This window comes from Bombyx mandarina, chromosome A1 (genome assembly GCF_030267445.1).
Source record: "Bombyx mandarina strain Sakado chromosome A1, ASM3026744v2".
NCBI classification, from domain to species: domain Eukaryota; kingdom Metazoa; phylum Arthropoda; class Insecta; order Lepidoptera; family Bombycidae; genus Bombyx; species Bombyx mandarina.
Window position 1 is genome coordinate 12,417,503 of NC_143234.1, and position 15,166 is coordinate 12,432,668.

Consider the following 15,166-nt stretch of genomic DNA (forward strand, 5'->3'; position numbering starts at 1 on the left):
ATGTAACTTTGTAATCGTCTTTGAGAAGCCTTAGGTCGAGTCATTGCTCACTGAATTGCCCGGAATGCTCATTTTCATGGACTCGATTAAATAAATTCCCGAACTTATTAACGAGTTATGTACCTAAGTATTGGTAGTAGGGCGTCTTATGAGTCCGCACGGGTAGATATCACCACCCTGCCTATTTCTGCAGTAAAGCAGTAATGCATTTCAACATGAAGAAGGGTGGGGCAGCCGTTTTACTATAAAAACTGAGACCTTAGAAGTCATGTCTTGAGGCGGGTGGGTGGCGGCATTTACGTTGTAGACGTACCTATATGGGTAATTAACTTAACACCAGGTGTACGGTGAGCTTGTCCACCCATCTAAGCAACATTTTTACAATCAACAATCAATCAACAACAATACAATCAATCAACAAAAAACATTTTTACGAGCATACTTATGAGTAATGGGTATGATTGAATTGTAACTTTTTAAATCGGATCAGCGCCATCTCTTATCACTAGAAAGAACCAATTTTCGCAATTTTAAATATCTATTGCTAAAATTAATTTGCAGATGTCGTCATTGTAGCACGCGCTATCGACGCCGGCGCTTGCCATTCGCGGAGGTCAGAGTCAATCGGGCTAACTATTAAGGCAGATCTACATTTGTTGTAGTTTGAGTGTCAATAATTACCGGCCCTTCAATAATTTTCATTATCCGATCGCAAAAAAATCATGTTTTATTTTGATTAGTATTGAACATAGGTACTTCATTATTGAGTAATGTCATTATTTTAAATATAACTTTATAATTAGCAAGTTATTATTTTTAACTATCACTACATTGATGAAAATAAATAATTTTAGCTCAATACAGGTTTCGTGGACGTTTGCTACTGTCAGTCAGATAACAGTGAAAAGCACCTAACACGTTGTAGAGCTTTTGAGACCATCTCATATCTCAAGGTCGGTGGTGGCATATACGTTGTGGATGTCTATGGGGTCCGGTAATTAGTTAATACCATGTTCCGATAACACACAAACGATCTAAGATCAAATACTTCCTGACCTCAAATGTCATTATAATATATGTCCTTTCTTTTCTTTTTATAGCCACGGCATCTATTTCAACCGAGATTCTAAATACAGTGATCAACCAGTAGATTATCTAGGCAATGGAATGCAGACAAGAAAAACTAACATCCCAACAATACTCAAGGATAAGGTGTGTCATTCTCATTGCGTTTCTTCTCCTTTTGTTTCATAATGTTTTTGTAAACTCGCCCGCATGCCTCTGATTTTATAATAAAGCTTGTCCGACAAATTTTGACGCGTCACACGCTGTAACGCTCGCTCCAATGTGAATCTAGCTTTACCAAATTTTTTTATCTTTCTGATTCGTCCTGTCAGGCAGACCAATCAAATTGCTTAACTGACCCACCGGTCGCCATTGTTTGTAGACGATTTATTATCAAATCAACATTTTAAAGTTATTTTTTTTTGTAAATGTTATAATTATATTCAGTGAATGTTAAATTGAAGTGAATCATTTTTTGATTTAAAGATAATATCAATTTAAAATTGCATTGACTTGTTTTTGTTTTAGTTGGTGTGGAACAAAGACATTAAAAATATATACGAGTGTCGTGCAGGGAAGAACCGCGATAGTGCCGATAGTGATTTTGGCGGGAAGCTTGGATTATTTTGTTGTGACGAGATTATTAAATGTTTCACAAGAAAGAGATTAATGAAGATGCAGATTCGTTAATAACCAAAGAAGCGATTTTTATATCTATGCTGTCAAATTCGCTTGGGCTTGGCATCGAGAATCCCGGTAAAATGCCAAGTATAGTAATGCTCAAATGTATAAGGTTAGTATTTTTTTTAAATTAGTCGCACAGTTTGTGACAAATTTGCCTTACTGGGGTTGTTACGATCACTGTGTGCTTAGTGCGAGTTTTTTAACGTTCTCGATAGCGTTAAAGTTAACTCAAATTTGTATGGAGTTGGAACGTATGCCTACGGGTGCCACTAGGGGCGCTGTTTCAACTGCATACAAATTTGCTTAACCTTTTACGCTATCGAGAATGTTAAAAAACTCACAATAAGCACACTGGACGGCCGATTTCAAACGAACGAAATAGAGAGAGAGGGACAGAGAGAGAGAGAGGAACAGAGAGAGAGAGAGAGGGAGAGAGAGTATGTTTATTTAAGTGGGATTTAATTACGTAAGTTATAAACTTGAAACGTTTTCTTTTTTTGTCATCCGGCGAGTGTCCGACCTCACCTAATCTTTAGTGGTCACCATAGCCCATAGATATAAACAAAATAGATGCGGTCGTCCGTCTTCACACCGTCCTAAGTCTCAGAGAGTCTCACTATATACCTACTTTGCATAGCATCGTCGGAACTCTGGGGGCAGCACCGCAAACTAATCATAATCAATGGCGTGCGAGTCAAGAGAATGATGTCTTTTACATAATTAACGATACTAGAGGTCCCGCAGTAGTCGAAATTCGACTATAATTAATTGGAATTGTAAGTTTGTACACTATTATGGTTGTATTTTATACAAATTTCGCCAAGACTACACTATAAAAAATATATTAACGAAGTCAAACAATATTTAACCTATTCTCAATTTGACAACAGACGTCAAGAACAAAAGTTTGACAATAAATAGTATGCATGTGTGCGTCAGATACATGGTATGTAGTGTGTGTAATGTTTTCTTTATTGATTTAATGTATCTTTTACGCATTATTTAAAAAAAAAATTAGCATTGTGCACTTCTTCTCTATATTCTCTATAAGTATGGAAAAATTCATACTCCTCCGTCCGCGCAATTTTCGTAAAAAGGGATACAAAGTTTTTGCTTCACGTATTAATATATAGATAATATTATAAAGATAGCAAACAAGTTTTTTTTGCCACCTGAAAATCCAATATATGTATTGGATATGTATAAAATGAAGGCTAGAGCTTACGATGTCAGTGATTATCGCCGAATTTCTGATCAATAGACGAGAATTTGTACTATTGTATCAGTGCAATTCCACTGCTGAATGAGTTTTTGTTCATCTATACTAATATTATAAAGAGGAAAGATTTGTTTGTTTGTTTGTATTGAATAGGCTCTGAAACTACTAAACCGATTTGAAAATTTCTTTCACTGTTTGGGAGCTACACTATTCCCGAGTGACATAGACTATAATCTTTTTTGAAAAAAGTTAGGGATTCCTTACTAAAACTCCAATAATGTAACCCAAGGTGTAAAAAAAATACCTAAAATATTCTTTACATCGCGTGCTCTGCGAAAACTATTGATGATAGAGTAAAATAATGTACTACGACTTTGTAGAGCACTTTAGTATTTATGAAAAGTGTCATGACAGCATATGTCTAACTATTATAGATATGTCACAATGTGTTCTTTTATTAAAAAAAATAAAACAACATCAAATATCGTTGAAATTTTTGTTAAAGACCCGAGCGGAGCCGGAGCGGGCCGCTAGTGTTATAATAATTTAGTGAGGACTGATCAATAGGAGTCATTCGAAGCTTCCAGAGAAACGCACAAAAGAATTTGAAGCTGTAACAAGTTTTACTGAATAATAATTCGTTTTATTCAAAACCACACAACGGATACTTCCTCAAACCGCGACGCATTTTATCTATAGTGAGCTTAGTCATAAAACATGTATTTTCGAATATACCAACTGGGAATTGTTAAATCTCTGCTATAATACACAATATAGCTTGATTTAGTTTGAAATTAATATTTTTAAGGTATATTTTAGGAGTAGGGAGGATGTCGCACTCAGCCCTTTCATAGGTCAAAGTACTCAGTCGTACAATATATTCCACCACTAGTAAACTTAGGTAAACTTAGTAAACTATTATTTATTTATTTATGTACACACAAAAAAGAAGACATAGTACAGAGTAATAGGAAAATTATGTAGAAAGGCACTGCTTATTTCTTAAGAAATCTCTTCCAGCAGACCTGCGAGAGGATTATGAGAATAATAATTAAAAGTGATGAGTGTGTGTAGAACAGCTAAAATAACAAATACAACATGAGAATTATAGTAATGCACATACACATAGCAAATACATATTGTTAAACTTGAATACAAAATATTATTAGTAACACACTATATACGAAGAGTATAGAACAATCATCATTCGGTTGATGAGAGATAGAATTGTATAAACTAGTACAGTTAGGTGGAATTTCGAAGCGGACGGCTAGTAGACTCTGAGAAGAAGACGAAGACTGACTAAAATATGCCTATAGTAGAATTATTTTGTCCGTGCAGTTTGGGTCATAAAATATCGGAGCGGTGAAGCGAGTATTTCGCTCTCTCTTCTACTCACGAGCCTTATGGACGGGCATAGTGATGCGCATTATTGTTGTCGATAAGCGTTATCGATAATGTATTTAGTTTTGTCATTTTGTGGGTTAGTGATCAAAATGAAAGAAAGAATCACTAATCGAACACTTACACCATATATCGCCGCAGCAAGTTAACAAGAACGGCAGAAATTCACACTTTGTAACTTTTCGGGATTTATTTTTATTTCAGTGAAATTTTTTAACACGTTGTTGATAACAACACGTGAAAGTATTATTTTGAATAACTTATGCCGTTTTGATACAAAACAAAGGAGTAGCCATTGTGTCACTAAAGAAATTCAGAGAACGAATGCAAGTAAGTACAAATTACTCTTAACATAACAATGTCTCACCACCCTTCGTATACCACCCCGCCGCCGTGTACCTACCTTCGATGACTCATTTGTTTTTATCGATAATGCTCACCGCCCTAGCCGGGCTATGTTTTATGACCCAAACTGCACGGACAAAATAATTCTACTATAGTAAGGGAGGGTCGCGTAACGCTATTATCTGATAAATACCCACATTGACTATTTTCCGTGTAGGCTTTTCACCCTAGGAGATTAGGAATTAAAATATTTGATAGTGCGAACGTGTGAATGGTATAGCCATGTAATGAGACGAAATGGCAATAAGGTTGTTAAGAGAGTTTTATCTATGAATGTGAAAGGCTTTAGAGGAAGAGGTAGACCTAAGAAAAAATGGATGAATTTCGTGAAAGACGATATGTGTAAGAGGGGAGTGAGAGAAGAAATGGTATATGGTAGAGGAGTATGGAAGGAGAAAACATGTTGCGCCGACCCCAGGTGACTGGGAAAAGGGCAGGAGAATGATAATGAATATGTAGAGTCAAATTAAAATAATGTACAAAATAATTTTGCAGAACGAATATGATAACCGTAATTTACAAAAGGTATTGATTGTGATAAGATATAGTACGGATTGTCTTGGAAAAAAAAATCCTATCTACCTATTTAAAAATCCTGGAAACGATTGCTAGCCTTGGTCCAAGTCCTAGTGGGATAACGTTATTTATTAGGTCGTCTTTTTTGTTATTAACAAAGCACGGGTCTTCTGGAATCCTAAATACTAATAAAGAAACTTGTGTCTGAAGTAGAGAACTCTCTGAGGCGGGTCTCCACGTCACTGCCCCTGGCATTGCTGACGTCCATGAGCGACATCAATCACTTACCATAAGGTGGGCCGTATGCTCGTCTGCCTACAAAGGCAATAAAATAAAAATTTAAAATGAGAATAAATATTTTGGTTTCTAAATAGTTCAAAGGAAATTGCGTAAAAGATAACAGTATTATCCAGTTTACTGACTTAATCATAACGAAGATATTATACTTGTTTTCAGATAGCAACCCACACCAAGGATCCAGTGCAATTAAAGAACGATAAGAACCGAAGAACTAATATGAATTAATAAATAATTGTATATACGTGTCTCTGAACTCATCCAACATAGATAGAGAAAAAAAATTTAAGACAACGATTCAACATGACCTTAACCGATGAAGAAATTATCCGAAAATGCATGTTTTTCATAGCACTGCGAACAAACAAAAGCGAAGAAGAGAAAATAAATGACATCAACAACTACTTGGAAAGCGGAGGGAACATCAATCATGTGGACGGCCATGACGAAGATAATTCTCCTCTTCACATAGCTGTCAAGAGGTCAGAAAAAGATGTCGTACGTCATTTAGTGCAAACAAGAGCGTTTGTGACACAGAAGAACAAGACCGACAAGACACCAATGGATCTAGCTTTAGGAATAAACACTGAAGTCGGTCGCGAAATCGTGGATATACTAAAAAATTGCAATGTCGGTCCTCCCCAAATTAAAAACGCAGTCGAGAAAGTCAAGTTGCCGCCAAAAAAGGCGAACGCCGGTAAAACATCCAAAGAGATCCTATTCCCGAAAAGGGTCGGGACATCGGCCGTCGGCGGACAACTTTATGAGACGAAACTGCTAAGTTTAATTTTAATGAGAGCAGCGAACGACAAAGACATCGCTAAGTTTTGTTTGGCCACAAATGTGCGACACATAGGGGCTTTGGACGACATATTTTTTATGTACAAAGTGAAAAACGACAATAAAGTCGTTGTATTGGCTCTCCAGGCGAAGCACAGAGAAGATATCGACAAGGGAAGGCTATCAGTCAACGATTTATTTCGCGATAACAGCGACTTTAGTTTGCCGCAATACTTCGACAGCTATTTACGAATCAAAGATAAACTGCAGGCGACAATCAGTGAAACGTTGATAACTGATGAAAATGTTGATACGGAACTTAATTTGGTGCTATATACTCCCGTTAAAGACATTTTCGATATGAAATCAGATAAGCACAACGTTCAATGTCCCAAAATTCATAATCTCATACGCAGTGGAAAAAACAGTACAAATTATCAATTTAAGTACAATGATGAACATATAAGTTTTTTAACTCGTTCAATACAAGAGGAACGTGTTAAGTTATTAGGTAACACGTTTCTGAATTTCATAATGTCACCCAAAAAAATTGATATGATCATGACCGACCAGCTAATAAGGAAATATCACGTGATTCTATCAAGAAAAGTTATTCAAATAATTGCTACACAATCTGAAGATTATATTACATGTAAATTCAGTCAAGAGTTTTTTTCTACTAATGAGGATATATTTGTTTTATTGAGAGACACAATTTTTAAAGAAACAGTTCAGAACTATTGCAAAGGTACGAATCTTCGTAAAGAAGAAATTATCACTTTGTGTAAGAAGTTAATGAAAGAGCCCTCCAGTTTAAGTATCAGTGAAATTATCGGCAAAATAGTGACGTACGAAGATAAACTCGGTAAACTTAAATTGATCGAATCAAATTTAACATCCAAAGAATTCAGCGGTGAAGAGAAAAAAAGACTGAAACAGGACATTTTTAATGTTGAAGTTACTTCGTCTATTGTACAGGAAGCTATAAATATAGCAGCCAAAGCACGGTTACAGCCACTAGAGTTTAAACTACCGTCATATTTCGGAACATTTGACTTATTGAAGAAAAATGATAACAAAATAAAAAAGCAACTGAATTTCATGGCGTCGAAATTTAAAACCCTTTTCGAATGTGAAAATAATGTTATTGAGATAACTGAAAATGAAATAAAATCTAATACAGAATCGAACGAAAATAAATTAGATTATCGCTTTTTCGAAATAAGCGATGGTATAGGTGGAGCGGTCGGCAACCTGATTGTATGCGATAACGATACGAAAATGTTAAAATTTAATACTTCGGAAGTTTTACCGGAAAGGGCTAATAAACTATTGCTCGTACTAAAATCAGTTCTGCCCGAAGGTAAAAACATAGAGGACTACAGGCTAAAAATATGCCTAAAGAATTTCCCTAGACTTTCGTTTCTCGAAGATGAATATGATAAAATGGAGGCCAAACAGTTCCTAGATCGACTTTGGTTTTACACGAACCAAGCGAAAGAGAACGAGGTTGAGAAGATTGTGAAAAAAGAAGTTGATAAATTCTACAACGCTGAGAGAGGCGAAGATCATTTTCTATTCAGGATTCATTCGGATGCTGTGTATCTTCGATTTCATGACGAGATACAAAAATGGTGGATGCTTCCCTCTGAAGCTGCGTATTTAACTAAAGACAGCGAGATATTCGAAAAATCCAAAAGGGATATTGTCGACAGTCCTTTATTGACAGTCCTGAATATAATGTATGTGAATAAAGTGAAGAAGTTTGGTATAGAATTTTCTATGGATGCAGTAAAAGCGCTCAATCTAGACGAATACAAGACTGGTCTTGTGAACGTCGTCACGGACTCAAACATACTCACGGGAATCAAAATAAAACAATTTTACAGAAGCGCTAATGATTACATATTCGTGGACTTCGACTACGTTCTTAGTTTGCCTCCGAACGATTATAACAGCATGTTCTTGGAGCTGCAGTATTCCAACGTTAAAACTCTGATAGTCGTTTACGAGCCCCCTAAGAACACGAACGGGATAGACGGGAAACTGAAGCTTATTGTGGAAAAATTTAACGGGCCAAGAATTATAATTGTCACGAACCAAGTTCTGGGGTCTGAACTCGAAAAGGAGTTCGAATTAAAGTACAATAAGGTCGCGGACGAGCTCAATGGTTTTGATCAGTTCGTACCGAAATCTCAGAGGAAATTCTTCGAAGATTCAACGATTATTTTTCAAGGGGAAGATGTGGATCTCGCAACAGTTGTAGACGACGATTCGAAATACCTATTAAAAGCTCCCACATTAACCAAATTGATCAATAAAGAGAAAATAGAGATAGGGAAGTCTATAACGGACCCTAAATACGAAGACATCAAGAAATATTTCGTTAAAAGGTGTTTGAAAAAAGATGACGTCAAAGTTGAAGTAAACACTTTCCAAGACATTGATGATGATGTCACAGTCATTATAGCGAAGCCTAATATGGGGAAAGCTACTCTTCTTACCCATTTGTCAGTGGAACATAAAAAGCTGTATACTTCGAGTTGGATAGTACGAGTTAACTTGTCGGACCATTTGAACGATTTCGAAGTCTGGCGAAGGGGTAACGTAATATTGGACAAAAAGAAGATAGTTAAATTTATGTGTAGTGTAGCTTTGAAGTCGGTAAACAACAAAACGGTGTTCGAATTAGAAGAACGTGACTCGGAAATCGTTTTAGTTTCTCATGATAATCTCGACCCGTCGATATTACTGGAGCTAGATTTGTTCCTATATTATTACAATAAACGTAGGATAATATTTTTATTTAATGGATTCAGTAACGCCTGCCCCCCTTATGAGAAACAGACTATGAGCATTTTACGTAACATACACAACGATAAAAATAGATTGTGGATTACGTGTTCTTTGTATGTGCACGCGGTTAATGTCTTAAAAAATGTTTTCGGTACGCCTTATAGTTTGGAGCCGATAGATCACGAAGGTCAGAAAGGTTTCTTTTACAATTTTTTCAGTACAAATATGAAACTGGAAAAACTCAATCACGAACAGTTCATGAACGTTAGCGACTTCTTCGAATACTTCACCGGGATCGATAGTTTCGGTAACGACGAACGTAAAATGATGCCATGGATTAGCACACCCCTACATTTGCTCTATTTCGTGGCCATGGACTTCTTTAAAAGCGAATTAAACAGCATCACAACTAAAAACGTTAGCGACAAATTAAAAGAGAAGTTTAATTTCGATATGGACAAACTAACGACGCTAGGGACGTACTTAGACAAGGCCCCGGACGCGGAAGATGCCGTCGAGTTAGCCGGTACACCGCTGCACATGTATTTGGCGGCGAATTACTTTGAATGTAAAGTAAAAGATGGGAACAAGAAAATGAGAATTGACTTCGACAGTAGGGAGGTTAAGAGTAAATGGGACTTAATCTTGAATAGTTTGTCCTTATATAGACAATTCCTTGAGGCCAACTTGCAGAACTTGTGCGGCGATGGCAGCGTAAGCGAAACGATTGAGGACCAAAAACGTACGGAATTCTTTGTGAAACATAAAAGGTTGGCTCTCTTGGCCGTATGCAAAGAGGAACATCTGAAACAGTTACTTTCTGAAGACGAAATAAAAGAAGTAAAAGAAACCGTCACACGTCTGCAAACAGGCGAGGAGAAGTCGGAGCTGGTCGACTGCGTTCTGAACGATGTTCCCAGGTTTTTCCACGCAGTGCTTGCCGAGTACTGCTTGTTGGATTGTGTTATTGAAATTATGAAGACCGCAGATCCGAGAAATGTAATCAGAAACAGGCAACTATGGGATTTCGTTGTTAATATATTTCTTCTTAACTGTCCAAAGTCAGTTAGAAAGGCTTTCGATTATAAATTGAAGAACGATTCAGAATTGTCGACTTTAACCGCATCGGATCAGTGTAGGAAGATTGTGTTCGATCTACTAATAAGAGATAATGATAAAGAAAATGATTCGGGAGGCGGTACGCAGTCTCCTCTCAATTTGGCTGTGAATGAAGGCCTATCAAATTTGGTGAATGTCCTCGTTAAAAGTATCGAAGTGAATTTGGACAAAGAGAATGTTACTAGCATATCACGGTTCTTCGATAAGACCTCTTTACTGTTGGCCTTGTTCGATTCTGACTATAAGCACGTTGGCAGAGAACTAATGCAGATTATTAGGGATTTTGATAAAGACCTATTCACAAGCATGATCAATTCCCACGATCTAATAAATTTATCCACTCAATTCTTTTCTTGTATCAACGAAGAAGCCGCCAAAGATATCCAAAAAGACCTATTTAAAGCCCGAGATGCGTTACTAGATCAGCTAAAGCCGGAAACAGTTGACTTAATAAGAGGCGTTTGCGATATGTTTAAAAATGTCAGAAAAAACAGGTTGAAAGAATGAATTAATGGAATTCAGTGCAATATTTTAATGTGATTGATTTCATTCTAAAAAAAAAATTACTGGTGTTACGGCGTGCTGTGAGCCCGCCAGGGTAGATACCACGACCCTGCCTATGTCTGGCGTGGAGCAGTAATGCGTTTCGGCTTGAGGGATATAACTGAGACTTATGCCCGTATCTTTAGACGTTTCGTCAAATAGTCCTCCACTCTTAACTCATCCGATAATGCTCGAATACTCCTCCCAAACTTACTCGAGTTTGGTATTTTTAGTCGACCATTACAAAATTCCTCAACTGTCCTCTAGTGAGGTAGAGTCGTGTTATTGCGCCACCACGACAACATCAGTTTGGGGAAATTTTGATCAAGCTAGCATCAAACCCATAGAGTTCTGTAGTCTATGGTCATTGTTTAATGTCAAAGTCAAGCTGCCACTGTCTGTTTGACACTAGAAGCATTGAACTTGTTCGATGTTTTATTTGCTGAGTTATTCGTAAATATGTGTGCGTGCGGTAAATTTGAAATTGTAGTATTTATTTTCTAAGCCTTTATTATTTTAAATTTCAGTCCCGGCTTTGTATTTTTATTCGCCGCTTTTGTGTGATTTTGATTGCATCGTGTTGTTTAAGTGCTTTTCCACAACCACCAGTTTATTATTATATAAATAAAACTTATAATCGCATTGACTTTATTTATCAGGTAGTAAGCAAAATATGTCTCTTATGTAGGTAAATAAAATAAAGAGTTTCAAATGTCTATCCTCGAACTAGTTACTTTATTAATAAATATTATCAAAATTAAATTATCAAAATATGCGCGAATCTTGCACAACAATATCATATATTTCCATTTGCGGTCCACATACTATTTGGACATTGATAGAAAACCAGCCTGGAGGAACGTTCAAGGTACGTCGCGACGTACCTTGACTTGAGAGTTTATTCACTCCACTCCGGTGAGGACAAATTTCCAAGCACGTTTGAGTGAAATTTATTTTTATATATTTCAGCATACCAAAACGCGCGTTGGAGGTTGAGTCGAGTCGAGTTAAGCTTGTGTAAACGACTAAAGATACGGGGGTCAGACTTTTGTCTCGAGGTGGGTGGCGGCATTTACTTTATTGATGTCTATGGGATCCGGTAACCACTTAACGCCAGGTGGGCCGTGAGCTCATCCACATATCTAAGTAATAATTTATTTAAAAAAGGTCGTATATTTCTTAACACATTTCAATTGTACAATCCAACATTGACATTTGTCATCAACAGTTATGGCTCGATATTATTTTAAGCGAGCTCTAATGTTGGTTGGTCTGAATTTGGTCACCTACACGTGGTTTTGTTGTGAACTAGTCATAGACGCTCTAATTATACTTTCAATGAATAGTGTTCAACACAAATACTTCAAGCCATTCTCTTAAATCGAAGTACTTCTTGTTACATACCCACATAAGTATACTAGTTTATTAGATAGGTATATGAAATGCTTATTTTATTTTTTATTTTTTACTGTTCACTTTATTTTTTTGTGTTTACGCAAGGAGCTCGTGAGAAATTTAATGTTTTTGTAAATAAAAAGTTTACCTTTTTTTTCGAAACTTTTTTTCATTCCTTTTTTTTTCATCCTATATCCTATAGCCTTGAGAGGCTATTTCAGATTCTCCTTGACGTGTAGGTGAGCTCACGGGGTTCAAACCGGAGTGTTGCTAACACTGTCCCTAGCAAGGGCAGTGCTTCGCAGAATCTACCACCGGATCGGAAACGCGACCCACTGAGAAGATCCGGGGAGTAACTCAGTGGGCTGTGTCTATGGGTTAATTTACTCGTCGAGCCCTTCGTCGCAAGCGATGGGTTCGGCGAGGACGGTGACCGGTTCTTGTGGTCCCTAAAAGCACCGTTAATGGATCGGGAGGATCCGTAATGACGTGTTTAGAGCGACGTCCACTGTTTACCATTCGGTCCACAGGATCGGGTAGGTACCTATGTAATTACTAGTAAAAGTTTTATCGACAAGAGGGCTTTTATGTCGTGCCGCCTTCTCAAAGTGCAATGATGCCGGCTGTACTTACTGACTGAGTCGAGCTCCAGGTCATCATGGAGTAATCCTTGACAACGTTTGTCTGCTAATTCCATTACTCGGTCCTATTTTCTATAGTGTTTACGTTCGAGAAGCACGCGCATGGTACCAAATTACCAGATTCGTTAAGTAAGAATGTACTTTTAATATATTATATTAGGGGTTAAAGTATGAAATTGCCGATTTGTACTGAAAAATTGAACTTCTTTTTTTTTTCATTTAATATATTTATTCAATCAAAATATCTACCATTATTATCTACACACTGCTGCCAGGAATAGGAAGGTCATTTATGCCTTAGGACTCTGGTGATCTAGATTCTACAAACTGTGCGAAAGCATTTTGTACTGCCACCTGGGAAGATTTTTTTTTATCACGTTGCAAATTGACCAAATCAAGAAAAAAATTGTACTCTGTTGGAGCAAGGTCTGGCGAATACGGAGGGTGACGAACGGTTTCTAATTGCAGTACCTGTAGAGTTAAAATGGTTTCTCGTGCTGTATGAGGTCTCGCGTTACCATGGAGCAATAATGGTGAAGATCGATTCACGAGTCGGGGCTGTTTCACTGCAAGTTTTACTATCATTCGGAGTTCGGCACAGTAGATATCTGTCGTTATTGCTTTACCAGATCGGAGAAAGCTATATTAAATAACATCATGCTGAGACTAATCAATCGTGAAGTCAATCGTGAACAGTTGTTAAGTACATACATATTTCATTAGAAAAATTGATACCTGCCAGCGGGATTCGAACACCGGTGCATCGCCACAAAGTCTGTACAAATTCAACCAAATCCACAATAATATACCTAAACATTAAAAAACAAGTATACTTTCCCTGTTATTTATCTCCTATCTGCGTTTTCACACTAAAATCAATTTCATTTTCTTTTACGAGTAAGTTCTATATTATGCTCGTGTGCACCACAACCTATATAAAATAAATGCGAAATGCGTCTGTTAATATAAAAATGTGGAAATAAGCATATTGTGAACACTGCATACTCATTCATATTTGATATTTGTAGCTTACTAAAAGTGAAACACGCGAAATACGCCGTTAGAAGGAATACTTACAGACGCTTCGGAGATTAGTCTCGTCGAAAAACATAGAGACAAACAAAATATACAAACGTATAAAAGGTTTCCTTCTAACGTATTCCTTCTAATGGTAATTGCAATATAGATATATATTGATAGATGTCTTAAATTATATTTTGATGTATCTGATGGTCTATCTTCAAACTCAAAAGCCAAATGACCTCGAGGCGTACGCGACACAGTGATATTTGTGACACGCAGACTTGCAATATGTTTTTTGTGTCACGCCTTTCAAGCGGTTAGAATATCTGAAGCATTCGTAGATGGTTTGATGGCATCAGAAAAAGTGTGGGCATGAAAAGCAAACTTCCGTCGCCCCATTTGCTCTTTGGAAAATCGCGTGTTTAACAGTTTGAGTTTTCGTCGCCAACACTCAATGTCGGCAAGTACTCTCAAAAAAAAAACAGTGAGACCAAACTGTTCGAAACAATTAGGATACCAAGATCTTGAAGACTATCCGGCGTCAAGTCAACGGGACTAATATCCTCAGTACTTATTTATTTCTCCACTATGTAAATATTACTATGCGACTGTTGGTTCTATATTAAGTGAACGATATCTATGTAGAAATAACAACAATAAGAAAATGGGCCGGTAAAGCAACAGGAAATAGCTATGTCTGTACTTTAATTTTTATCCCAAGAGGAAGATGCGAGACATCTGTTGCGTTATCCGTAAGATAATAAACTTTTTAATGACCAGTAAGTACTTTAACACAGTTCTTCTTTATTTTCATTGAATTTCTAAAGGAAACTTCAGATTGATACCCTATTTAGATAATTTGATCGTTTTATATGCAGAAACAAACTAGCGAGCTACCCGATGTTAAATTATTACCATTGAAATTACGTTGTGAATACTACCTAGGTCGACATTTCAGTTTTGTTATGTGACGGCTGATCCCTGATATGATTATTTTGCGGTAGAAATAGTATAGCTGAAATGCAAATGTAGAACAGGGTCGATAATTTTTAAAACCAAAGAAAATAATAGTAGGATGAAGCCCATTAGAAAAGGAGGACAATATTATAAAAATGGAAAGAAAAATAATTTACGGGCGATCTGAGGTCGGGAAGGGGATGGGGTTAAGGGTAAAAAACGGTTTTTCTCGATTTCCGGCAAAACTAAAAGTCTTATGGAAAAAAGTCAAATCGCAAAGTTGTAGGTAATAAAAAGATCTAAAACTTTTGTATTTACACTT

General features: G+C 36.8%; 1 protein-coding gene across 5 annotated transcripts; it reads left to right on the forward strand.

Moving 5' to 3' along the window:
• Positions 1-1,410: 1,410 nt before the first annotated feature.
• On the forward strand, positions 1,411-12,385 carry LOC114247040 (uncharacterized). 5 transcript variants are annotated; one of them, XM_089739407.1, is made up of 3 exons: positions 1,411-1,476; positions 1,594-1,858; positions 5,750-12,385. In XM_089739407.1, exon 3 carries the CDS (start codon positions 5,894-5,896, stop codon positions 10,790-10,792), a length of 4,899 nt encoding a protein of 1,632 aa, XP_089595533.1. In that variant the 5' UTR covers positions 1,411-1,476; positions 1,594-1,858; positions 5,750-5,893; the 3' UTR covers positions 10,793-12,385. The 5 variants fall into 5 exon arrangements, 4 of the variants coding, with proteins under 4 accessions (XP_089595533.1, XP_089595535.1, XP_089595532.1 ...); XM_089739409.1 differs by adding an exon at positions 4,577-4,702 and having other exon boundaries at positions 1,416-1,858; XM_089739408.1 differs by having other exon boundaries at positions 1,432-1,489.
• The last annotated feature ends 2,781 nt before the right edge of the window (positions 12,386-15,166 follow it).